Raw genomic sequence first — 26772 nt, 5'->3', positions numbered from 1 at the left:
TCATTAACTTCAAACACCAGGGTGTCCAACACATAGTCAGACTGCATTATCGACTAAACTGCTCCCATCAATGCCATTGTCATTCAGTTTGCTAAATGCTGATTACTTGACATATAATTATTATATAACTAATAAATCACCTGTCTTGCAATGTCCTTGAAAACAGTTTGATTTACTAAGTTAGAACTTTTCAAATGTGAATTTTGTGGCTGATTAATCTGTTTGAGTAACACACGGTGTAGAAATCTAGCCCGATGGCCAGTCACTGGCAAGACAAGCACTTGTCGGGAAAAGCTATTTGTTGGTTTGACAATACAGATATCCTCAGAAGATTTCATCTCTGAAGTGAAAAATAAATGTAATAATAATAATAATAATCTTTATTATTGTCATAAATAGGTTTATATTAACGCTGCAGTGAAGTTACTGTGAAAACCCCCTAGTCGCCACCCTCTGCGCCTGTTCGGGTACACTGAGGGAGAATTCAGAATGTCCACTTCACCTAACAAGCACGTCTTTCGGGATTTGTGGGAGGAAACCGGAGCACCCGGAGGAAACTCACGCAGACATGGGGAGAAAGTGACCCAAGCCTGGAATCGAACCGAGGACCCTGTTGCTGTAAAGCAACAGTGCTAGCCACTGTGCTACCTTGCCGTCCAGCTCGTTTACTGGGGATCAATGAGTTAGCGGCTGGTGCATTCAAGCCCCATTGCACGGATTTGGGCACATAATCAAGGCTGACATTTTAGTGCAGGAGAAAGGTTACACTACTACTGTGCACAATTCTGGTCGCCACACTACCAGAAGGATGTGGAGGCTTTGGAGAGGGTGCAAAGGAGGTTTACCAGGATGTTGCCGAGTCTGGAGGGTGTTAGCTATGTGGAGAGGCTGAATAGACTCGGACTGTATTCATTAGAAAGACGTAGGTTGAGGTGTGACCTGATAGACATCTTCAAGATTATGAGGGGCATGGATAGAGTGGATGGGCATGCACTCTTTCCCAGGGTGGAGGTGTCAGTCACCAGGGGGCATAGGTTTAAGGTCCGTGGAGCAAAGTTTCGAGGAGATGTGCGAGGCAGGTTTTTTATGCAGAGGGTGGTGAGTGCCTGGAACGCGTTGCCAGGGGAGGTTGTGGAAGCAGATACATTAACAGCGTTCAAAAGGCATCTTGACAGACATATGGATAGGATAGGTATAGAGGAATACAGCACAAGGAAGTGCTGAGGGTTTTGGCAAAGGTTGGCATCATGACCGGTACAGGCTTGGAGGGCCGAAGGGCCTGTTCCTGTGCTGTATCGTTCTTTGTTCTTTGTACTGCAGCATTGGTGGGTGTCACCCTGATGCTGCATTGTTAATCTGGGGCCTCATCTGCCTGCCTAGGTAGACAGTAAAGATCCCAGGCAGAAGGGAAGAAGAGCAGAGAAGGTCTTCCTAGAGTCCTGGCCAACATTCATCCCTCATGATACAGATAGTTTAAGGCAACAGAAGGAAGCCGTTCAGCCCATTGCATCTGTTCAATGGAATTCCACTTTCCAGCTCTTGGACCACAATTCTTTCAATTATGGCACCTCAAGGTAATAAAGGCTTGCATTTATGTAGCACCTTTCATTACTGCCAGACATCTTAAAGTACTTTTCAGTCAATTAAGTACTTGTGAAGTGTAGTCTCTGTTGTAAATCAGCAGCCAACTTACACGCAAAGCAAACTGCCACGAACAATACTCTGATCGTGACCAGAAACTGAAATCCATTTTAGCCGTGCTGATTTTCCATGGCTGATACAGCTAGTAAAACGGGGACTTTGAAAATGTGTTCCAGGTAGTGCATGAGTATTCCTCCCATCTGATTGGCCTGCCTTTCCATTGACAGTCATATCCTCACTTGAGATTTATTATTATTATTATTACCTCTGGTGAAGCAGGCAGCATCAACCATGATCATCCCACAATGGACGAATGGCCTACAGAGGGGAAGGGACCGGCAACTCTTCAGAAAAGTATTTTTCTTTTAAATTTAGAGTACCCAATTAATTTGTTCCAATTAAGGGGCAATTTAGCGTGGCCAATCCACCTACCCTGCACATCTTTGGGTTGTGGGGGCGAAACCCACGCAGACACGGGGAGAATGTGCAAACTCCACACAAAACCAAACTGTACGGATAGTTCAAGTCTTCGGATAACATATGGCTTGAAATCCGGGTTTGCTCCCCTAGTTTTGCCACAAAGTACCATGTCCATGACTTCTGACATTGGCGGATTATTTCTGGTTTACCTCTGAACTTATCCTACGGTTACAGGAGTGTTATCAACCTCTTCAAAATAGAAAATATTACCACTCGGACTATTCAATGACGACTTGTTCGGCAAAGGTCATCTTGAGGTTCCATCAGCGTCCTCATGGATATTTGACCGACAATATTTTATTGTGTATGTACGATTGATGCAAAGGGACTGCACAAATCGCCTTCATACCCGACAACAGACTGGCAACAGCAATGTCCATTCCTGCACCTGGCTCACTGCTAGAGATGGAATATGGTGTGCGGCTCCAGCATCAATGTCAATGGTGGGTGATCAGTTGGGAAAGTAAATTTCCGTCCATATAGATGCGAGTAAAAACATTTGATTCAGAAAATGATACCCAGCGCTTCAAAGAAACATAGAAAATAGGAGCAGCAAGGGACCATTCGGCCCTTCGAGCCTGCTCTGCCATTCATTATGACCATGGCTGATCATCAAGTTCACTATCCTGATCCCACCTTCCCCCAATACCCTTTTGATCCCTTTAGCCCCAAGAGCTATATCTAATTCCTTCCTGAACTTACACAACGTTTTGACCTCAATTACTTTCCGTGATAGCGAATTCCACAGATTCACCACTCTGGGTGAAGACATTTCTCCTCACCTCAGTCCTAAAAGGTTTACCCCTTATCCTCAAACAATGACCCCTAGTCCTGGACTCCTCCTCCATCGGGAACATTCTTTCAGAATCTATTTGTCTAATCCTGTTAGAATTTTGTAAGTTTCTATGAGATCCCCTCTCACTCTTCCAAACTCGAATGAATGTAATCTGAAACTATTTAGTTTCTCCTCATTTGACCTTCCTGCCATCCCAGAAATCAGCCTGGTACATTTCATAGAATTTCATAGAATTTACAGTGCAGAAGGAGGCCATTCGGCCCATCGAGTCTGCACCAGCTCTTGGAAAGAGCACCCTACCCAAGCCCATACCTCCACCTTATCCCCATAACCCAGTAACCCCACCTAACACTAAGGGCAATTTGGACCCTGAGGGCACTTTAGCACGGCCAATTCACCTAACCTGCACATCTTTGGACTGTGGGAGGAAACCGGAGCACCCGGAGGAAACCCACGCACACACGGGGAGAACGTGCAGACTCCACACAGACAGTGACCCAAGCCGGGATTTGAACCTGGGACACTGGAGCTGTGAAGCATTTGTGCTATCCACAATGTTACCGTGCTGCCCTCGCTGCATCTCTCCATAGCAAGGACATCCCTCTTCAGGTAAGGACACCAAAACTGCACACAATGCTCCAGGTATGGCCTCACCAATGTCCTATACAATTTCAGTAAAACATCTCTATTCCTATACTCAAATCCTCCCGCTGTGAAGGTCAACCATTGGTAACCATGAATAACCATTTGCCTTCTTTGCTGCCTGCTGTACCTGCGCGTTTACTTTCAGTGACTCAAGCATGAGGACACCAAGGTCTCGCTGAGTATCCACCTGTCTCAATTTACACCCATTCAAATGATAACTTGATTTCCTATTTTTTCTACCAAAGTAGATAACCTCACATTTATCCACATTATACTGCATCTGCCATGCATGTGCCCTCTCACTCAGCCTGTCCAAATCCTGCTGAAGCATCTCTGTATCCTCCTCACAGCTCACCCTCCCACCCAACTTTCATTTGCAAATTAAGAAATCATACATTTGGTTCCCTCGTCCAAATCATGAATATATGATGTGAATAGTTGGGGTCCTAGCACAGATCCCTGCGGTACCCATGAGTCACTACCTGCCAATTGGAAAAAGAATCATGTCTTCCAATTTTTTGCTTCCTGTCTGCTAACTGTTTTTTTATCCATCTCAAGACACTACCCGTAATCGCTTTAACTTCACTTATTGATCTGCTATGTGAGACGTCGTTGAAAGCTTTCTGAAAGTCTAAATAAACACATCCATTGGTTCTCGCTGGTCAACTCTACTCGTTACATTACATAGAATTTACAGTGCAGAAGGAGGCCATTCGGCCCATCGAGTCTGCACCGGCTCTTGGAAAGAGCACCCTACCCCTACCAAGGTCAACACCTCCACCCTATCCTCATAACTCAGTAACCCTACCGAACACTAAGGGCAATTTTGAACACTAAGGGCAATTTTATCATGGCCAATCCACCTAACCCGCACATCTTCAAAGATTTCTGGTAGATTTGTCGAGCATGATTTTCCTTTCGTAAATCCATGCTGACTTTGTCTGATTACACCACTGCTTTCCAAATGTTGTGCTACGAAATCCTTGATAATGGACTCCAGCAACTTCTCTACTACTGATGTTAGGCTCACTGGTCTATAGTTCCCTGTTTTCTCTCTATCTCCCTTTTTGATCAGCAGGGTTACATTCGCTACCCTCCAAACTGTAGGAACCATTTCAGAGTCAAAAGCATTTTTGAAAATGACTACCAATGGATCTATTATTTCTAGAAGCACTTCCTTAAATACTCTGGGTTGAAGATTATCAGACCTTAGAGATTTATCCGCCTTCAATCCCATTAATTTCCCCAAAACCATCTCTTTACTAATACCAATTTCCTTCAGGCTCCTCACTGAAACTTGTGCTTATCAGAACTTCCGGAACATTATTCATGTCTTCCTTTGTGAAGGCAAAAGCAAAGTACGAATTTAGTTCCTCAGCCATTTCTTCGTTCCCTGTTATGAATTCCCCCGTTTCTGACTGTAAGGGGTCTACATTAGTTTTTATTAATCTTTTTCTCTTTGCGTACCTGTAGAAACTTTTACCGTCAGTTTTTATATTCCCTGCTGGTTTGCTTTCAAATTGTATTTTCCCCTTCTAATCAATCCCCATGCTCTATATCTGTGCAGAGTTAATCTCTATTTTGTTCAAGGATCTTGCTGCAAACGCAATTGTCTTCTTTCCACCATCGGGTGTGATGTGAGAAACCACTGCTCCCACCCCATAAGGAGATGCGTCGCAAGCCAACTGTGATGGTAACTTCAGACCATAGCCTGTCAAGACTTCTGACTTTACTAAAACCTCCTTAGCTTGTACAAAGGCCTTCTCACACTGATCCATCCATTTTCATTTCCTGTTTTGACACAATAAGTTGTGTAAAGGCTTGAGAATAGTTGTTGGATTAGGGGAAAAGCTTCCATAATAATTTAATAAGCACTAAAACAAACAAAGATGAGTTACGTTTTGAGGTGCCGTTGTCTCAGTTATGGCTATTACTTTTGAAGGTGATTTGTGAAGTCCCTTTGCACAGGCTTGGAGGGCCGAAGGGCCTGTTCCTGTGCTGTACTTTTCTTTGTTCTTTGTTCTAAAGGCACAGAGAAAACAGCCAAGATCTTGGGACTGAGGTTCATATCTTCCCACCCTACCCTCTCCCCTTCATTTCTTTTCCACCTCTCGTCATCTCCTGCCCTCCCTCCCCTTTCCTCCTATCCCTCCTGCACCTAGGACAATCTCACACCTCCTCTTGTCCTCCTTCCTCCTCCTCTCCTATCCTCTGCTCCTCCATCTCCCCTCCCCACCCCTTCCCCCACATCCTTTCACCCCTCCTCCATCAACTCTGAAACCAGGTTGCCAAATTAGCTCTGAAAAGTTTGATAACAAGTTCATAGAGACCCTAGATTAATTTTCTTTTGTCTAAAGATTATTTTTTTCATACGCTGCAATAACAGACCTTTGCAGATGATGTGGGTGGAATTAGGCTCCAGTTTGTAAGTCGAAATCCCTGCAGATATTTGAAATCCACTCAAACAGCAGCAATAAAATCTTCCAATTGTGTTCTGGCAGTGAGCACGGGTACCACAGCCCCTAGCAGAATCTCCACTACATTTATCAATGTCTATAAAACTCACATCTTCTACAGCAAACAGCAGTCTTTTTAAAAAAAATCATAGCTAAGGTTTCATATTTAACTCACTTTCTACCACCTTCTGAACAGCAAAAATCAATTATCCGCTGCATATTTTCTTCCATAAGTTTCTACGCTGCTGCAAAGGACAGAATTGTTAGGTTTCACTGAAAGATTGCTACTCCAGCATTCAGTGCGGTGGAATCTCCGATACCCAACATATCAGAGGGCACCTCCTCCCCTTCCCTTGACGGAGATGGGAGATGCTTAGGGAGAGCCTCCAACCTTTCGAACTCGAATGCGATCTGTACATCTGGGGAAACATTTGGTTATTACCTTTGCAGGTGGTCCCATCATTTGGTGTGAATTCTTTCTTTTGTTTGGAGGACTCGTAACCCTCAACGCACGTGCAGTAATAGCTCCCAAATGTGTTGGTGCAGGTTGCATTCTGTCCACATGTCAGTGTTGCGTTCTGGCACTCATCGTCATCTGCAATAGAAAAGTCACCGATCGTCAAAGCTGTCGGGAAGGCAAAGGAACTTACGTTTGCACGGCAACCTTCCACAACCTCAGGATATCCCAATCTGCTTCACAACCAACAAAGCACTTTTGGAAGTGTTGCCACTCTGTGCCAATGTCGGAAAAACAGCAGCCCTTCGGTGCACAGCAAGCTCCCACAAACTGTAGTGATCTCTGTATGTAGAACACATGATCAGATTATGTTTAGCTAGTACAGGCAACTAAATACTAGATGGCCAAACCATCAGGACCCATATAAACATTTTCCCGCTCTTTCCTGGAGGTTTGTGTGTCTGGAGTGCAGGGAGTACAGAGCTAGAGAGAAGAAGTTAATAGATATCAGTAATTACCTTTATCTTATTTAATAGTTTGATCTACATTTATTTGTTTGTTCACTAGTTTAGTATTAAAAAAAAGAACGCATGAGATTATTTTATACGACTCATTAAATTACTTTATCATCACTGGAAGACTACGGCTATATTTCAACAACTTGGCTCGATAAAAAGAGTAATGTATATATTGCAACATCGTAATATGACACAAATGACAATGTGATAACGGCCAGATAATTTGTTTCTTGTGATAGTGGTTGAGGGGTGAATGTTGGCCAGGACGCAGGGGATAAGTCAAAATCGTGCCATGGGATTTTTAAATGATTTATGTGTGAAATACTATCCTGGACCTTCGGTTTAACAGCTCACAGGAAAGACTACACTGGAGTGCTCGCATAGATATTTATGCTCAAGATTCTGGGCCATTACTTGAGAAAGGACGTACTGGCACTTGAGGGTGTGCAGAGGAGATTCACTAGGTTAATCCCAGAGCTGAAGGGGTTGGATTACAACGAGAGGTTGAGTAGACTGGGACTGTACTCGTTGGAATTTAGAAGGATGAGGGGGCACCTTATAGAAACATTTAAAATTATGAAGGGAATAGATAGGATAGATTCGGGTAGGTTGTTTCCACTGGCGGGTGAAAGCAGAACTAGGGGACATAGCCTCAAAATAAGGGGAAGTAGATTTAGGACTGAGTTTAGGAGGAACTTCTTCACCCAATGGGTTGTGAATCTGTGGAATTCCTTGCCCAGTGAAGCAGTTGAGGCTCCTTCATTAAATGTTTTTAAGGTAAAGGTAGATAGTTTTTTGAAGAAGAAAGGGATTAAGGGTTATGGTGTTCGGGCCGGAAAGTGGAGCTGAGTCCATAAAAGATCAGCCATGATCTCATTGAATGATGGAGCAGGCTCGAGGGGCCAGATGGCCTACTCCTGCTCCTAGATCTTATGTTCTTATGTACTCGAATCTATAACCTTCTCACTCAAGGAAGTTCTGGGACTGTATGTTTTAAAATTCATTTACAAGATGTGGACATCGCTGGCTAGGCCAGCATTTATTTCCCATCCCTAGTTGCCCTTCAGAAGGTGGTGGTGAGCTGCCTTCTCAAGCCGCTGCAGTCCCTGAGATGTAGGTCCACCCACAATGCTGTTAGGGCTGGATTTCCAGGATTTTGCCTCAGCGACAGTGAAGGAACGGCGATATATTTCCAAGTCAGGGGCCATCGTGCTGGAATTGTGCTGACCGGCTCATCACCCTGGGGCTGTTGTATCAGACTCACTTTCAGATGAGGTGTTGAACAAGTCCCCTCTCTCTCCTCTCAGGTAGAATTAGAATAACGCGCAGCGATATTCGGAAGAAGGGCAGGGGAGACCTCCTGGATCAGAAAACAAAAATGCTGGAAATACAGCTTCAGATTTTCCTGATGAGGGGCCATTGACGTAAAAGGTTTGCTTTGTTCCTCTCATCCACAGATGCTGCCTGACCTGCCGAGTGTTTCGAGCATTTCTTTCCTTTTTTTTTAATATCGCATTTCCTGCCTCTGCGTCCGTACTTGCGTTTTCCTCACACGGCGCATTTATCCCTCAGACGGGATCATCGAAAATGAAGCTGGTCTGGTCGTTATCACGCTGCGTGGGATCTCGCTGTGCACATGCCAGTTGCTGTGTGTCCCACGGTGGCCAACCTTCAAGGAATGCCGCATGGGCCTTAAGTCGTGTCGGGGCAGCCTGAGATTGAATAAGAATGCGCCGTGTGAATGTACGTTTGTCCTTTTTTCGTATCGCAGCGCAAACTGGCTGCCCTTTAACCTTGGGTTCAGTACAAGGATTCCAGCTGGCCGGCAGATTTCTGGCTGTTTGAGGCCGGACAGGTCACAAGCCGTGTGATCGGTGTTGTCAGCAGCATAATTGCCATACTTCTGTCTTATATTTGTTGGCTCGTTGGGCAGAATTCTCCTTCCAGGCGGGTGGGGTGACAGTCAGGGGCCTAGATTTTCACAGTGGTGGGGGGAACGTGGCCAATTCCCAGCCAGAGGATGGTCTTGACTTGCAATTAAGAATGACAGATGAGCTCTGGAAGCTGGGCAGCCAATCCATGGCCTCCTACCTTGAAAGGAGCAGCAGGCTACAATCGAGGGTAGCTGAGGGAGGGGCTGCTTCAAAATGGAGGTCTCTGGTCTCCAATCTTTCAAAATGTCACATTTAAAAGCGGATTTTGCAGCCTGACCACCATAGTGGAGGGTGAGCCCCTCTACATGGTGACCTGAGGCTGTGGCTGCACTCAACAGACGTGACTGTACCCTAGGCCAGCCTGGAGCACTGACCTCCCCTTCTTCCGCCGAGCCATTTAAACCGGCCCCCGTGCCTGCGGGGAACCAGAGGCCAACTTCATCTCCGCCAATCCGACCTTCCCGCAAATGGCTTTGGGCTGAACGGGAGCTTGGGAACCAGCACACTGGCTGGCAGGGCTATATTTAGCCTCTGCCTGCCTCTGACCCCAGTTCCATAAGACCATCAGACATAGGAGCAGAATGAGGCAACTCGGCCCATCGAGTCTGCTCCGCCATTCAATCATGGCTGATATGTTTCTCAACCCCATTCTCCTGCCTTCTCCCCTCCTTTGAGCAGAAGCAACAAAAAAAAAACAAATCAAGCCTATTATTTCTGCTGCTGACGACAAATAGAATTATTTTCTGCATTAGTAAACCTTTTTAACCTTTAGGTGGCTAACCATGCCTCACTGAATGTGGGAATGCAGAACCTATCATTGAGTAATCACGAGACGGGGGTCTCTCTCTCTCTGTTAATCGGGAGCCCTTGGAAGCATCTTGTCAGCGGAGGGTCCCCAGGAGAGGGTTGACGTTATTGGACGGTCCCTGGGATTACCTCAAGTCAGGAGGGTGGGTGGGGAGGGGGTGGGGGGAAGGGGGTGATGCTGCATCAATATTAGAGGGGTGAGTCCCTGAGATTGCAGTTCCCTGAGCAAGACGTTGGTGCATTCTGTCAGTTTTCGCTGAGAGATATAAAGGCTGCTGATAAATTCTATCGTATTGTGGAAGGTTTTTCTTTGACAGCATTGAAGTGAGCCAACCTCTTGAACTCGCTTGGTGGTTGGGGGATTATGGGATGGGCAATAATGTGACCTTGCCAGCCTCCTGCGAATAAATAATAATGATTTTTTAAAAAAAAAATGATTTTGTTTTGCTGACATCGGCTCCTGTGTGTCAACGAAGGAATTGAACAACATTTCAATGGGATAGCATCAATTTCCACCTCTGGGATGCTGAAGTCAACTTACCCCACAATGAATAACCCAACTACTCCCCCCCCCCCCCCACCCACCAACGCCCCCCCCCCCCCCCCCCCCCCCCCCCCCCCATCCCAACTACCACTGCATCATTTTGTCATTTTCAGCAATGCAAAGGACATGTTATTACGAAGAATGACGGATGATTACCGGGATGGTAACATGGTGAGGTGCCACCGATGTCAACTTGTTCAGCCTTAACATCGTAACGTGACAGCCAAAGAGCATTGGGGACGTCAAATAAAGTTATTTATTTGTACAACCTGGAGATAGGTGGACCTCAAATTCGATTTCAACTGCTCACGCAGTGATGAGTGGGTGGCCAAGTGAGTTAAAGTCCCATTTCGGAAGAACCGTCCCCACACTCGGGGGAGCTGGCTTCCAGGCTCGTCCGAATATTGTGGATAAATCTCTCCTAACACCTTTGAGGAAATCTGAGCTGAAATGATTTCTGGCAGCCCGTACATTATTCTTCAGCGTGCGCGAGAGCGGAGGACAAAATCCGCCAGCAAATGATGGAGTGGCTCTGAAATTCCTCCCTGACATAAAGGACAGAAACGTCACGGAGGTGAAATTGAACTCAAAGGCGGACGAGAGTGAATCATTTCACACACTGTCCAGTTTTCTCTTTCAGAAAGTCACAGGAACAGGAGGAGGCCCCTCAGCTCCTGGAGTCTGTTCTGCCACTCAATTAGTTTGGGGCCTGATCAGTGTCCTCGCTCTAACTTTACCCATCCTGGTTGCAAATCCCTTAATACCCTGACTGAACAGAAACCTATCAGTCTCAGCCTTGACATTTCCATCTGAACCCCCCACCACCCTTACAGCCTTTTGGGGATGCGTGTTCCAGATGTCCTCTGACCTCTGTGTGAGGAAATGCTTCCCCCACCGCTCGCTGCCCCCCCCCCCCCCCCCCCCCCGCCCCCCCACCCACCCCCATCCCCAGACAGACTAACTCTCTCTTTTAAACGATGCTCTCTTCTTCCTGGATTATTCCCACCACAGTAAATAATTTCTCTCTCTCTCTCCGCTTGATCAATTCCTTAAATCATCTTAAGCATCTCAATTACATAACCCTTCAAAATGCATTACCCAAGAGGATAAAAGTGCAGTCTCTATACAACCTCACTTCATCTAATAATCCTGTTAGCCTCAGTGTGACTCTCTTGCATCCCCTCCAAGGCCTGTATATTCTTAAAGTGAATCATTCTCTTCCCACTCTATTCTATCATCGGAGGGTAATTTAATTTCTGGTGCATTTTTTTTGTCTGTGTGGAGTTTGCACTTTCTCCCCGTGTCTGCGTGGGTTTCCTCTGGGTGCTCCAGTTTCCTCCCACAAGTCCAGTAATAATTGACCATGCTAAATTGACCCTTAGTTCTATATTCTATGTTCTATATGTTCTTAGTGTCCAAAAAGTTGGGTCCTGTCATTGGGTTCCGGGGATAGGATGGAGGTGTGGGCTTAAGTGGGGTGCTCGTTCCAAGGGCCGGTGCAGACTCGATGGGCCGAATGACCTCCTCTACACTGTAAAGTCTATGATTCTATTTATGAATCCATCATGAGCAGTGTGGGCTGGCTCCTCCAAAGTGTCGCCGGACTCTTCTGGAACCTCATTATGATGAACGTATTATAGTAACCATTCACCACTGTACTACATTGTATCACACTGTTGCCCATGTGGGCTCCACCTATGGACCATTGTACTGTACCACACTGATTGCATCATGTTGGTGCCCTTGTGGGCTCCGCCCCTGACTCCGCCCGCTTGAGGGGAGGTTTAAAGAGCAGCTGCCCTGTAGGCGGCTCTCATAGCAGAGCAGTCGCAGGCAGGCACTGTTCTAGTTGATTAAAGCCTCTGTTCACTTCTATTCTCTAGTCTCGAGTGAATTGATGGTCACATCACTCATGCAACCTTGATCGAGTCAAATTAGGTACTTGAGACGTGTGGTCAAAGTTAGATTGCTGCTTCACAGTGACGTGAAGCCACAGACCTCACTGTCTGTGTGGCTTGCTATTGTAGTCAGTGAGGAAGCCCGCAAAGGTGAGTCAAAAGTTGTTTATTTCCTACTCGCAGCTGGGAAATAGAGCAACGGAGTAACGTTCCCAATTCCCGGCCGGAGCCATCCTGAGATGCCGGCTCCCTCTTGGGCTGGTGTTTATCTTGAGGAATTAATGAGCCTGCTGTCAGGCCTCCGCCCCTCTGCAGGGGAACTGGTACCCCACCAGCCCCACGGGACATCAATTCAACTGTCCCCGAGGGTCTTGTGGAGCTTACAACACTTGCCAATTGGCTGAGAAATCTCTTCAATTCTTTGTCATTTATTTTAAAAGTGAAACTGTACTGTTAATAATAATAATCTTTATTATTGTCACAAGTAGGCTTACATTAACACTGCAATGAAGTTACTGTGAAAATCCCCTCATCGCCACATTCCGGCGCCTGTTCGGGTACACGGAGGGAGAATTCAGAATGTCCAATTCACCTAACAGCACGTCTTTCGAGACCTGTGGGAGGAAACCGGAGGAAACCCATGCAGGCACGGGGAGAATGTGAAGACTCCGCACAGACAGTGACCCAAGTGGGACTCGAACCTGGGACCCTGGTGCTGTGAAGCAACTGTGCTAACCACTGTGCCATTATGGAATTATGCAATCATATTGCTCAGAAGCTGGCCATTCTTTCTTTAAATAGAAATTTAGAGTACCCAATTCATTTTTTCCAATTAAGGGGCAATTAGCGTGCCCAATCCAACTACCCTGCACATCTTTTGGGTTGTGGGGGTGAAACCCACGGAAACAGGGGGAGAATGAGCAAACTCCACATGGACAGTGACCCAGAGCCGGGTTTCGGACCTGGGACCTTGGCACCGTGAGGCCGCAGTGCTAACCCACTGCGCCATGGTGCTGCCCTAGAAGCTGGACATTCTACCCTTTGTACCTGTGATAGCCCTTTGAGAAAGCCATCCGATTAGTCCCACTTTCCTCTCCCACTAGCCTTACTGTCACGAGCGCCCTGTAATTTCTTTCTTTCCAACTGTATTGAATACTACATCAATAGTTAACCCAAAATATTTTACCATTGGTTCAGTTTTCCCTGATATTAATCCTCAGGAGCAAAATTAAATAACTTCAACATACATTATGTTGTGGCTGCAATTTTACAGAAAAAATTACTTTAGGCAAAACATTGCAGAGAGTAATATTTTCTGAAGTACTGTAATTGTAGTTATGATATTGGTGATAACACAAGGGAATATGAAGAGAAACAGTCTCAAATCACGCTAGGGGCTGTCACAGTTCCTCTTCCCAAGTGATCTCTATAATTCTCACCCTTTGCTCACTGACCGATATCAGCCCCCAGTTTCAGCAATGGCCAGAATTCACCGGTCGTTGTGAGTCACTTTTCCCGTCAGTGGTGCACCCCCGCCCACACGTTTCCCCCTCCCTAATCCAAGAGCAATGAAGGGAATCATAGGTCTCTTACTGTCAACATGTCTAAATGCAACCAATTTAACATAGATCAAAGCTGGGATGTGGAGCGACCAGAGAAGCTGGGATCTTTCTCCATAGAACAGAGAACTTCTGCCTAACATTCTCACATTACTGGCCCTAATGCTCCATCTAGGCGGGTCCCCAGATATTACATCTGGTGGAGGCGCCCTGCTGCGGCCCCCGCCCTGTGGGATGATTTAATAAAAGTGATCAATATTATGAAGGATATTGACAGAGTAAATACATAGAATTCACAGTGCAGAAGGAGGCCATTCGGCCAATCGAGTCTGCACCGGCTCCTGGAAAGAGCAGCCCACTTAAGCCCACACCTCCACTCTATCCCCGTAAACCAGCAAACCCACCCAACACTAAGGGCAATTTAGCATGGCCAATCCTCCTAACCTGCACATCTTTGGACTGTGGGAGGAAACCGGAGCACCCGGAGGAAACCCACGCACACACGGGGAGAACGTGCAGACTCCGCACAGACAGTGACCCAAGCCGGAATCGAACCTGGGACCCTGGAGCTGTGAAGCAACTGTGCTAACCAACGTGCTGCCGTGCTGCCCTCGGAGCGAGGCTCAATGATTTAAGATAATTGGCAGAACATCTGGGGGGGGGGGGGGGGGGGTGCAGAGATATTTGGTTTACCTAGCCAGTTACGATGATTTGGAACACACTGCCTTAAAGGGCGATGGAAGCAGGTTCAATCATAACTTTTTAAGAGGAATTGAATATTTACTTGTGAAGAAAGGAACTGCAGGGCTGTGGGGAAGGAGCAGGCAAGTGGGACTAATTGGACAATTCTTTCAAAGATCTGGCGCAGGCAGAGTTGCCCAGATGGTCTCCTACTGGAGTGTATCATTCAATGATTCTATGTCCCTTTCTGCTACAGGGGCGGCTGTGTGAAGGGGCAAACGTCAAGCTGGATTTTCAGGCCTAACCCACCAGCAGGATCTTCTGGTTCGGCTGATTGCAACCCCCTACCCTCGGCGACAGGTTCCCCTACGAGCACCGGCGCATGAGGGGTTGCACTTCATGAACCGCAATGGGTACCACTCAACGAACGTGTAGTTGGTGTGTGACCATCACATAGAACATAGAACATTACAGCGCAGATGTGCAACATGCACGTCTGCGCCCAATACCCAGGCAATGTGCAGGATGCCTTCATCCTGGCTGGGTACCGGGATGGTGTGCAGTCGTGGGTCAAGCACTGAGGCAGATCGGAACGTTGGTGAATAGGTGTTAATTGTCATACGTGTACATGTAAGTAATGTGCGCATGTTCCGATCTGCTTCACCCGTGCCAACTTAACTTCTGCCCAACATTCTTACATTACTGGCCCTAATGGTCCATCTCGGTGGGTCCCCAGATGTTACATCTGAAGTGGAAGCGGCCTGCTGCGACCCCCGCCCTGTGACCTGGGTCCCCTTTGGCGGCCGTCCTATGGAGTGGCCGGGTCTGGACGGGCCTTGATGTGTTGGGCAAGCTGGGTCGATGTGGACTGCTCTTGATGCAGTGTAGCGAGAGACAGACTTCCAACACTTGATGAGATGCAACACGTTTTTATTTAACATCTAAACTATTATACATGTTCAACTGTGGGTTGACACTCTGCTGACTTGACTGGAGACCTGATGCTAGCCTGACCAGACTTAGTAGCTACCACATGGTGTTTGCACTGGCTGCTGCTCACGAGCTCTGACTGTCTCAGAGGCTGGGTCCCGAGAGAGCGGGAAACCTGGTGCCCTCTGGCTTTATAGCGGTCGTGTCCTGTCTGGTGATTGGCTGCTCTGTTCTGTGTGCTTACTGGTCATCCTGTGTGTCAATCACTGCCTGTCTGCACTCCATTATATACATAGATGTATATTATGACAGGCCTGACACAGGTGGTGTGGTGCTACTGTGTTTTGCTTGCTGCCCATCAGATGCCCCAGGGACAGGCGGGGTGAGGGGGGGGGGGGGGGGTGGGATTCAGAGGTGCTGAGGGATTCCAGCACCTCCCCTGCGGGAGTCCAACCGACTGCAGGGGCAGGTGGTTTGGCCAACATTGCGTGCTACCCAGGCCAGCATCGCGCACCCCCCCCCCCCCACACCCCGACCACTGGGCAGTGGACTCCTCCGTTCCGACAGCCGACCAATAGGGATCCCATTTTGGCCATCCCACACTGTCGGGAAAGCCGCCGGCGCGGGTGCGTTGCCGGCACAGTGGAGGATCCCGCCGACGGAGAATCCCGCAGCCGGGCCAGACCATTCAGGAGAGAGGTTAGGAAGCACTTTTATCCACAAAGGGTGGTCGAGTTTGGGACTCTCTTCCGCAAACAGCAGTTGAAGCGAGATCAGTTGTTAATGCTAAATTGGAGTCAGATAAATTTTTGTTGAGCAAAGGTATTAAGGCCTACGGGCCAAAGGCAGGTATGCGTAGTTAGGTCACAGATCAGCAATTACCTCATTAAATGGCGGGACAGCCGCGAGGGGCTGGAAGTCGGATTGTGGATCCTTCCTGAGGTCAGCCCTTCTTAGGGTTGTCCTGTGGTTGGTTAGAGGTCACAAGGAACCAACGTGAAACTATTGACTTTCTGTCACTTTTTAAATACCTTTTTTCTGAAATGTGCGACACAGAAATGTACATGTTTGACTGTGTGGTGCATGAAGTGTGACATCCTCACCTTAAAATCGTTAGATTTGCAGCTGGATAAGTAACACTGCAGGACTGGAGGAATAAGTAGGAAATAAAGATTTGTGTTTAGATAAAGCCTTTCGTGACTTCAGAACGCTCCAAAGCCTTTGCAGAGAAGGAAGCACTGTTTTGAATGTCATGCGGGAAGAGAGGCATCCAATTAATGCACAGCAAGCTCCCACAGCAATGTAGGAATTCGACTGTTAACGCGAAAGGACAAATGTTCAGGGACTCAAGGAGAAGACAGCAAAGGGCACTCAATGAGTTGCTCACTTGGGCACAATGGGCTGAATCCTCCTGTGCATTAACAATTCTGTGCTCCTGGTATTTGTAAACCTATATGGGGTATCAGTGCTTTTACATGGGATACCTAAAATCCTGTGTTGGGTGTTGATGTTCACGTATGACTATCTATGTTCGTTGTTGCAGATGTATTTTTCCATTTAGATACCTATATTCCTTTACAAGGTATCTATATTCCTATATGCAGCATATATGTTCCAGCATAGGGAATCTATATTCCTGCATCGGGTATCTGAATGCCGACATGGGATATTTATGTTCACTTATGGAAATCTATGGGCGCAATTCTCCGCACTCACGACGGTGCGGAGAATAGCGGGGTTCGTAAATTTTTACGGCCACGCTAGTCTGACGCCCTCCCGCTATTCTCCCCCCCCCCCACCCCCCACGCCCGACTCCCGATACGAATCGCTGCTGCCGTTTTTTTACGGCCAGCAGCGATTCTCAGCTGGCCGATGGGCCGAAGTCCAAGCCCTTTACGGCTGTTTTTACGAACGGCAAACACACCTGGTCTGGCCGTTCGTAAAAACGGCCGTAAAGTCCCGATTTTGAAAACCATGGCACCGATTGGCACGGCAGTACCACGGCCGTGCCAAGGGTGCCATGGGCCCGCGATCGGTGCCCACCGATCGCGGGCAGCGGGTCCGATTCCCGCGCACTCTTTGTCCTTCCGCCGCCCCGCTGTATCACTTCGCGGGGGGGCGCGGGTTTCGCGCAAATGCGCGATGACGTCATCCACGCATGTGCGGGTTGGAGTCTTCCAATCCGCGCATGCGCGGCTGACGTCATGTGACGCGTCAGCCGGTGCAAACTCTGGCAAGCGGGCTTAACGAAATTCGTTAAGCCCGCGATGCCGGAGTTCACGGCCGCGGCATACTAGCCCCGACCGGGAACCAGAATCGGTTCCCGGTCGGGGAGGCTGGCGTCAAACCCGCCCGGTTTTGACGCCAGCCTTACGATTTCTCCCTGTCTGGGAGAATCGCGCCCATAGTTCCTGTATGGGTTAGCTATATCCCTATATGGATATCCATTATTCTATATGGAACATAGTGCAGAAGGAGGCCATTCGGCCCATTGAGTCTGCACCATCCCACTTAAGCCCTCACTTCCACCCTATCCCCGTAACCCAATAACCCCTCCTTACCCTTTTTGTCACTGAGGGCAATGTATCATGGCCAATGATATATATGTTCTTGTTACTATATGTGAATGTTTGTGTTCTTACCCAGTAAGTTGCTGCTGAACAAAGAACAAAGAACAAAGAACAAAGAAAAGTACAGCACAGGAACAGGCCCTTCGGCCCTCCAAGCCTGCGCCGACCATGCTTCCCGTCGAAACTAAAATCTACTACACTTCCAGGGTCCATATCCCTCTATTCCCATCCTATTCATGTATTTGTCAAGATGCCCCTTAAATGTCACTATCGTCCCTGCTTCCACCACCTCCTCCGGCAGCGAGTTCCAGGCTTCCACTACCCTCTGTGTAAAAAAACCTGCCTCGTACATCTCCTCTAAACCTTGCCCCTCGCACCAAAAACCTATGCCCCCTAGTAATTGACCCCTCTACCCTGCGAAAAAGCCTCTGACTATCCACTCTGTCTATGCCCCTCATAATTTTGTAGACCTTTATTGGGTCGCCCCTCAACCTCCGTCGTTCTAGTGAGAACAAACCGAGTTTATTCAACCTCTCCTCAAAGCTAATGCCCTCCATACCAGGCAACATCCTGGTAAGTCTCTTCTGCACCCTCTCTAAAGCCTCAACTCCTTCTGGTAGTGTGGCGACCAGAATTGAACACTATACTCCAAGTGTGGCCGAACTGAGGCTCTATGCAGTTGCAACATGTCTTGCCAATTTTTATACTCAATGCCCCGGCCAATGAAGGCAAGCATGCCGTATGCCTTCTTGACTACCTTCTCCACCTGTGTTGCCCCTTTCAGTGACCTGTGGACCTGTACTTCTCAGGTCGACTTCTCTGCCCAGTTAGGCGGTCGCCATTTTGAAATGCCATCGGCATCTGATTCAAAATGGAGGCGTTGGCCAGGGCCTAGAATCACAGCACTGTTCAGGTGCCGAAGGAGGCCATTCGGACTCCAGTGAGCACCCCTTACTCTTTTTCAGGAAAGTTAAATGGCATCACTTATACTTGTGGGGGGTTTGTTTAATCTGAAAACAGCATGCCAACAGTGCCATACTCATCCAGCACTGCTCACCCTGACACTGGGCAGCACAGAGTCACACATAGGATCATAGAATTTACAGTGCAGAAGGAGGCCATTCGGCCCATCAAGTCTGCACCAGCCCTTGGGTAGAGCCCAGACCTCCACCCTATCCCTGTAACCCGACCAAACCTTTTGGACATGAAGGGAAAATTTAGCATGGCCAATCCACCTAACCTGCAAACCTTTGGACTGTGGGACGAACCCGGAGCCCCCGGAGGAAACCCAAGCAGACAGGGGGAGAACGTGCAGACTCCGCACAGTCACCCGAGGCCAGAATTGAACCTGGGAACCTGGAGCTGTGAGGCAGCAGTGCTAACCACTGTGCCATCATGCTGCCCCACTGGAGTGGGACTGGAACCCACAACCTTTGGAATGAGGGCCAGGTGCAGTCAGCCACACCATGACTGATACTGAGGATCTGTCTGGCCTCTCAGGTGGATATGAAAGATCCCACAGCATTGTCTGAGGAAAAACAGGGAAGTTACCTGAGCAGCTCCCAAGTTTCCGACACGACCACAGTAACCACACTTCAAAAAGTATCGAATTGCTTGTAAAGTGCTTTGGGATGTCTTGGGTTGTGAGAGGCGCCGCATAAATGCAAGTCTTTCTTACGCCCGTCGGCAGAATATCCTCTGTTTTGAAGCTGAAGGCTTCCTACAAAACTATTTTCTGTCGCTGAAAGCATGAAAAATGAAATTTTCTTTGGTGTAATTGTTATGATTTGTTAACCATCGTGTAAACAAGCCTTTCAACTTTTGGTCCAAGCATAACATCCCTCCATCAAACATTGCAGTTACGTGCTCGTGGACACCGCTTTGGGCTGATGAACCTCAGAAAAATAGGCCACTTTTGACCCCCCCACAGAGTATCCTCCGCCGCACGCATTGACAAAAAGGGGGTTCTTTCGTGAAGTTGCCAAATCCTGACACACAAAAGACCAGGTGGAGGGGGAGGGTGTGTGTGGGGGGAGGGTGTGCACGGTGGGGGGGGGGGGGGGGGGACTGAAAATTCCAAAGCAGAGATCTTTTATTAAGTTGGGATATTAAAGGTTACAGATCCAAGCCACATGCATGGATTTAGCATAGAGATCAGTCATCGTCAACATAAATGGCAAGACATGCTTGATGGACTGAATGGCCTCCCTCCTATTCCTCTGGTCCAGCAGCCTTCTGACGACAAACATTAGACGTTCCACCCGCTCAATGTGAGCCCGTGTCAGATTTGCGCCCCGAGCAGGTGCATTCAGATGGCCTCTGAGCTCATCCCCTTACCTCCTGCCGAACACTTTCCTCTTCTTTTATTCATTCATTGGGCTGTGCCAGCATTTAATGCCCATCCCTAATTGCCCTTGCAGGGCAGTTAAGAGTCAACCACATTGTTGTGGGCCTGGAGTCACATGTAAGGACAACAGATTGCCGTCGCACATTAGCGAATCAGATGAGTTTTCACAACAATCATTTCATGGTTATTATAGAATTTACAGTGCAGAAGGAGGCCAATCGGTCCATCGAGTCTACACCAGCCCTTGAAAGAGCAGCCTACCTGAGCCCACACCCGTAACCCAGCAACCCCACCTGACCTTTGGATGCTACGGGGAAATTTAGTGTGACCAATGCACGCAGCCTGCACATCTTTGGACTGTGGGAGGAAGCCGGAGCGCCCGGAGGAAACCCCCGCAGACACGGGGAGAACGTGCAGGCTCCGCACAGACAGTGAACCAAGCTGGGAATTGAACCCGGGTCCCTGGCGCTGTGAAGTAACAGTGCTAACCACTGTGCTACCATGCCACCCATCAGACTTTTAATTCCAGATATTTTATTGAATTCAAATTTCACAATGTGCTGTGGCGGGATTTGAACCTGGATCCCTGCAGCATTACTCTGTGTCTCTGTCTACTCGCCCAGTGACAATACCACAACGCCACCGCCTCCCGTAGGATATACTCCGGCCGTGCGACCTTGCAATCCGCACCTACTTCACAGTGCATCCGGAATCACCAACGTTCAACATTCCCTGCTGTGTCGGCAGAGATAACGGTTCAAAAGCCGAGTGTGTTTTCCTCCTCCAGTCTCACGGATTACAATGAGTGGCGTGCCCCGTGGAGTTTTGTTGGAGGCAGGAAATGGCCGTATGGGTTTCAGCGCTGATTCTTCAAAAACAAACACAGGTACTATGGGGAAATGTTCCACACACAAAGGAATCTGCTTATTACCATTTTCAAATAATTCTTGGTGTTTCATCTTGTGTGATAAATGAAGCCACAGAAAGATGAAAACTCAAATTAGTTTAACAGGACATTTTCATATATTATTTGTGTATTGTATTATCTCACCCCGAATAGATAACACCATTAACTTCAACATTTGTATACATATCTCCAGCATCAGAAGATAATTAGATTCTTTAAAGTTTATTTTAAATTGATCCAATTAATTCCCAAGGAATATTTTCTGCCATTCACTTTAAACTACAGGATGTAGAATATTTACCAAGCGCTCATCCATAATTTATATTGTGTGTTATTGATAAAGTGATTTATTTGGGACACAGGAAAGCTTGCCGTATATTATGACAGGAGTTCTGCAATCATCACCCACAAACTGTGGAAAAGTACTTTGTGAAGAAAGAAGTCTCAAAAATCTGAGGTAAAAAAACAGGATGAAAGGAATAAAAACTGCCCTCAACGATGTTCCCAGGGGAAGATTTCAGCTTGTGCACTGCATTTGTCTCTCTGTTCAGTTAATGGAGGCCTCAAGTCAGTTTGGGCTGTGCCGCAGTGCCAATGTAGACACTTACCTTATTAATGGCTCATAGTTGCCACATAAAGGGTTCTTATAAGTTTTAAAATGTGGATTGCATAGAATTTGAAGTGTCAGACAAAAGTGTTTGCTTTTAAAATAGCGAGGACAGGGGTTTTGTAGAAGAGTAAGCACTTTAATAATATTTTAACATTCTCGCAATCAATTCCACCCATAAGCAGTAAACAGTGAAACTCAGCACTCGCCGACATCTTTAAACACATTTCCTCCTATCACTTGCCAGCTGCTGTAGCTGGTGATGTGTCCTTCATGTGTTAGTGCGGAAAGTTAGTCAGCTCCTTTGCATAGGAGACATCACACCCGCAGCGGGATTCTCTCTCGGCGGGATTCTCCGCTTCGTCGACAGCGCACCCAAGCCCGTGGCGACTTGTGGGTTTGCCACAATGGGAAAGCCCATTGGCCGACCGCCAGAACAAAGGATCTCGCTGCCGGTGGAGGAGGTCGGAAAAAGGGGCTGGCGGGTTAGAGAATCCCGCCCCTGATGTCTATTCCTGCCCTCACCTTATGTCCGTGCACATGCATTTGGCAGAACGTGACAGTGGATAGTGATAAGGAGTAAGAACCCTGGCTGATTCTTCCTCTCCCTCACCCAAACGTTGACAGCAGTTGTAGCTTCCTAACCTTCAACTTTTGTATTCAATATTTGGCTGTGCATTCTGTGGTGATCAACTCACCTCTGGACTCTGTCCACAAGGCAGAAGTTTGGAGTGTGATGGAGTACTCCCAAATTTCCTGTATAGGAGCGGCAACACCCAAGAAGCCCAACACCATTCACGGCAAAGTGGTCCATTTGTTTGGAAATTCATCCACCATCTTAAACATCCATTCTTTCTTCCACTAGCAGACAGAATCTGCAGTGCAGCGACTTGCAAGATATGGAACTCCCCACCTAGCAGTGGGAACACTAACTGTTCAGGTAGTAGTTTCATCGCCACCTTCTCAAGGGCAGTTATGGAAGAAGCAATAAATGTGAGACTTGCCATTGGCATCAATAACCTGAGAATGCATTGAAAAAAATTCTAGGTGGGATCTTGTGGCATTTTTCAAAGATAGGTTTGCAGACCACGAACGTACAAGCAATCAAGAGCTTTACTGGCAAGGAGTTTACTCGACAGGCTATAAAGATAGCAAACGGTTTATGACGTCATCCATATGTCATATGACCTGTTAGGTAAAGATAATCTAGAGAGTCCATCAGCATTCCCAAGGAGATTTGATTCACAATATTTTAGCCTATATGCATGTGCTGACAACAGCAACGCCTATCTCTGCATTTGGTTCGCTGCTAGAGATGGAATGCCGGTGTGCAGCATCAATAACGTTGTCAGTGGTTGATGATCTATTAGAAAAGTAAATTACTATCCATATAGGTATCGGTAAAAACATTTGATTCACTACCAGTTTCCCTTTCCATTGACTCAGTCGGAAAATTAAGGGCAGCACGGTAGCATTGTGGATAGCACAATCGCTTCACAGCTCCAGGGTCCCAGGTTCGATTCCGGCTTGGGTCACTGTCTGTGCGGAGTCTGCACTTCCTCCCCGTGTGTGCGTGGGTTTCCTCCGGGTGCTCCAGTTTCCTCCCACAGTCCAAAGATGTGCAGGTTAGGTGGATTGGCCATGATAAATTGCCCTTAGTGTCCAAAATTGCCCTTAGTGTTGGGTGGGGTTACTGGGTTATGGGGATAGGGTGGAAGTGTTAACCTTGGGTAGGGTGCTCTTTCCAGGAGCCGGTGCAGACTCGATGGGCCGAATGGCCTCCTTCTGCACTGTAAATTCTATGAAATGGGAGGTTCAGCTGACCGCTAAATTGAATCAGGCCATTGTTCAAATATGGGGCGAAATTCTCCGACCCCCAGCATGCCCCACCGATCGGCGTGACGTCCGCGCTGATCGGCGAGGCCCCTGTCTGGCTTCATTTCATGTGTGCAAACACGTTGTGGGTTCATTTATTTAGACTTGGCAGATAACATTTATACAAATGTAGAAAGGTTGATGGCATCGGCGGTAGAGCTGTGAGTGTGCACTCTACTCAACGGTAAAAGTAATACTAAGAAAGGATCACATGACACACTTTCCTTCTAATGATGTCATGTTGCACTTCCTTAAAAGGTATATTTAAATATCCCCCTTTCTTGATTAAGCTAGTTCCCCTCATTCCAAAGAAGTATAATTATTCACGACACATGTTCACTTTTGTTACCTGTTCATGTGTATCGAACTCATTAATCTGTGCTTCTAAAGCACAGAGCTAATCTGTTGATGCACCCAAATCTTGTTATGTAAACCTTGTCTGGAGGTTTATTTAATTGCTCACAGTGATCAGTGGGTCTGTCGTTCTTGAATGCTGTTCCTGGTTGCTTTTGGGGTCTTGTCCTAGAAGTAGTAGGAGATGCAATGATTGAGGTGCTGGAATGGATCTGATCTGTCCTCGGTTACGCCTTAACATTGCACTTTAGTGTTTAATGACTTCAAAGGACCTCGGTTCCGAATAAATCCTTGTCACTTCAGCAGTTGCCATGTATTGTCCGTGGAATCCTGGACGTGAACCTGTTGCCCAACTGCCAGCTTGACAATTCGGTACCTGTATGTTGATTGTGCAAGTTGGTTATCTTCTCTTTTAGTTCTAAAAGTTAGAGTGGGTAAACTGGTACATATTGGTCTGCCGAACATGAACTCTGACAGTGATGGACTTAAAGGTGTTATTCTCAGATGTAACGTTGTGATGTAACATTACAACATGTGGATCTTGCTTGGTCTGTCAACATTTGATGATTAGGGATTTAATTGTGTGAGTCATTAATTCAGCTAGGCTGTTGGATCAAGAGTAATAAGCAGAAGAAGAAGTGTGATCGATATTCCACATCTCACATATCTTGTTGTGGCTTACCAAAACATTGTGGACTGTTATCCATAATGATCTCACTAGGCAAGCCAGAGAAATTGAAAGTAGTAGGTATAGACTGTGTGTGACAGCTGTGCTGGACATATTGTGCAATTGTCAAACAACTGGGTACAAGATAAAGTAGTCATTGAAGATGATGAAGTCAATTCCATGGGTATAAAAGAGTTCGGATGTGATTTTAGATGAAGGATTGGAAGGAACATCATGTGGATTTAACCATTCTTTATGCTCACTTGGCGTATGCTCTTGACATGCCTCACATTTCTTGAAGACAATTTCTTTTTTTTTTATAAATTTAGATTATCCAATTATTTTTTCCAATTAAGGGGCAATTTAGCGTGGCCAATCCACCTACCCTGCACATTTTTGGGTTGTGGGGGCGAAACCCACGCAGACACGGGAAGAATGTGCAAACTCCACACGGACAGTGACCCAGAGCCGGGATCGAACCTGGGACCTCAGCGCCGTGAGGCGGTTGTGCTAACCACTAGGCCTTGAAGACAATTTCAACGTCACTGTTAATAATCAGAATGGCTGTCTGGCGAGTTTTCACATCTAGGACAGGATTCTCCATCTGTTCAAGGCAGCAGGATTCTCCAGTCCTGCTGCATTAAATGGGAGGTTTGGCTGACCGCTAAATTGAATCAGGCCATTGTTCAAATATGGGGCGAAATTCTCCGACCACCAGCACGCCCCACCAATCGGCGTGACGTCTGCGCCGATCGGCGAGGCTCCTGCGGCAATTCTCCGGCCCGCAATGGGCCGAAGTCCCGTCGCTGGGAGGCCTCTCCTGCCGCCGAGGTTTGAACCACCTCTGGTGGCAGCGGGATCGGCGACGCGACCAAGCCCCCGGGGTCCAAGGGGGGGGCGCGGGGCGATTGAACCCCGGGGGGTGCCCCCACGGTGGCCAGGCCCGTGATCGGGGCCCCCCAATCGGGGTGCGGGCCAGTGCCGTGGGGGCAATCTTTCTCCTCCGCCGCCGCCATGGCCTCCGCCATGGTGGAAGCAGAAGAGAATTCCCCAGCGCGCATGCGCCGGTGGTGACGTCAGAGGCAGCTGCTGCTGACGTCACCACCGGCGCATGCGCGAACCGGCGAAGGCCTTTCGGCCAGCCCGGGCGGCGGGTCTGAAAGGCCGCTAGTGCCGGTTTTGGCGCCGGTCGGCGTGGTGTCAACTGCTCCGGAGCGGGCCTAGCCCCCAAAGGTGCGGAGAATTCCGCACCTGTGGGGAGGCCCGATGCCGGAGTGGTTGGCGCCACTCCCCTACGCCGGGACCCCCCCGTCCCGCCGGGTAGGGGAGAATGCTGCCCATGGTTTTTCACAGTTTTTGTAGTTCAGGATCTTTCATCGTTTCTTTTTGTAGTTCTGGAATTTGCATTAGGCAAAATACACCTGGTCAGTTGATGGGCTCACATTCCCCTGCAAGTGTAATATTTCAACCCCCTAATACTGCCAATTTTGTCTCAACATTCTGGATATTTCAATGTTTGTTCATGAACTGAGGTGTTGGGATTGGTTCTTGAGGTTGATCTGACTTTTAAAGTATGACAGATTCCATGGGTTTTCAGACCTGGAATCACTGGGCCTTTAGTCTGCATGATGGGTGGCACGGTGGCACAGTGGTTAGCACCGCTGCCTCACAGCGCCAGGAACCCATGCTCAATTCTGGCTTGGGTCCCTGACTGTGCGTGGTCTGCACGTTCTCTCCGTGTCTGCGTGGGTTTCCTCTGGGTGCCCCAGTTTCCTTCCACAGTCCAAAGATGTGCAGGTTAGGTATATTGGCCATGCTGAATTGCTCCTTAGAGTCCAGGATGTGCAGCTTAGATTATGGAGTTACAGGAATAGGGGGCAACTGGGTATGTGTAGATTGCTTATTTGAAAGATCGGTAAAGATTGATTGTGTTTGCACTCCAGAACTATGGACCCTCTTCATGGAACTAGTAAATTGTTGTAAGCTAAAAGTTGCAAAATAATAGGTTTCACGTTGCCCTTCCACATTTGTGGATACATGTCTTTTAGAATTACCCATCTTGGCAAATTGGGCGGCACAGTAGCACAGTGGTTAGCACT

General features: G+C 47.6%; 1 protein-coding gene across 1 annotated transcript in view; it reads right to left on the bottom strand.

Annotated features, from left to right (window-relative positions):
* The window catches only part of adgrl4 (adhesion G protein-coupled receptor L4), a 133631-nt gene that overhangs the window by 73311 nt on the left and 33548 nt on the right, over positions 1-26772 (bottom strand). The window contains exon 3 of the mRNA XM_038793722.1: positions 6461-6613. Within this exon, the coding sequence (XP_038649650.1) occupies positions 6461-6613 (153 nt within the window). The remainder of the gene's footprint in view (positions 1-6460; positions 6614-26772) is intronic.

Source organism: Scyliorhinus canicula, chromosome 4, assembly GCF_902713615.1.
Source record: "Scyliorhinus canicula chromosome 4, sScyCan1.1, whole genome shotgun sequence".
NCBI classification, from domain to species: Eukaryota; Metazoa; Chordata; class Chondrichthyes; order Carcharhiniformes; family Scyliorhinidae; genus Scyliorhinus; species Scyliorhinus canicula.
Note: the sequence above shows the minus strand (reverse complement) of the source record. Positions and strands in the feature narration are given on the sequence as shown.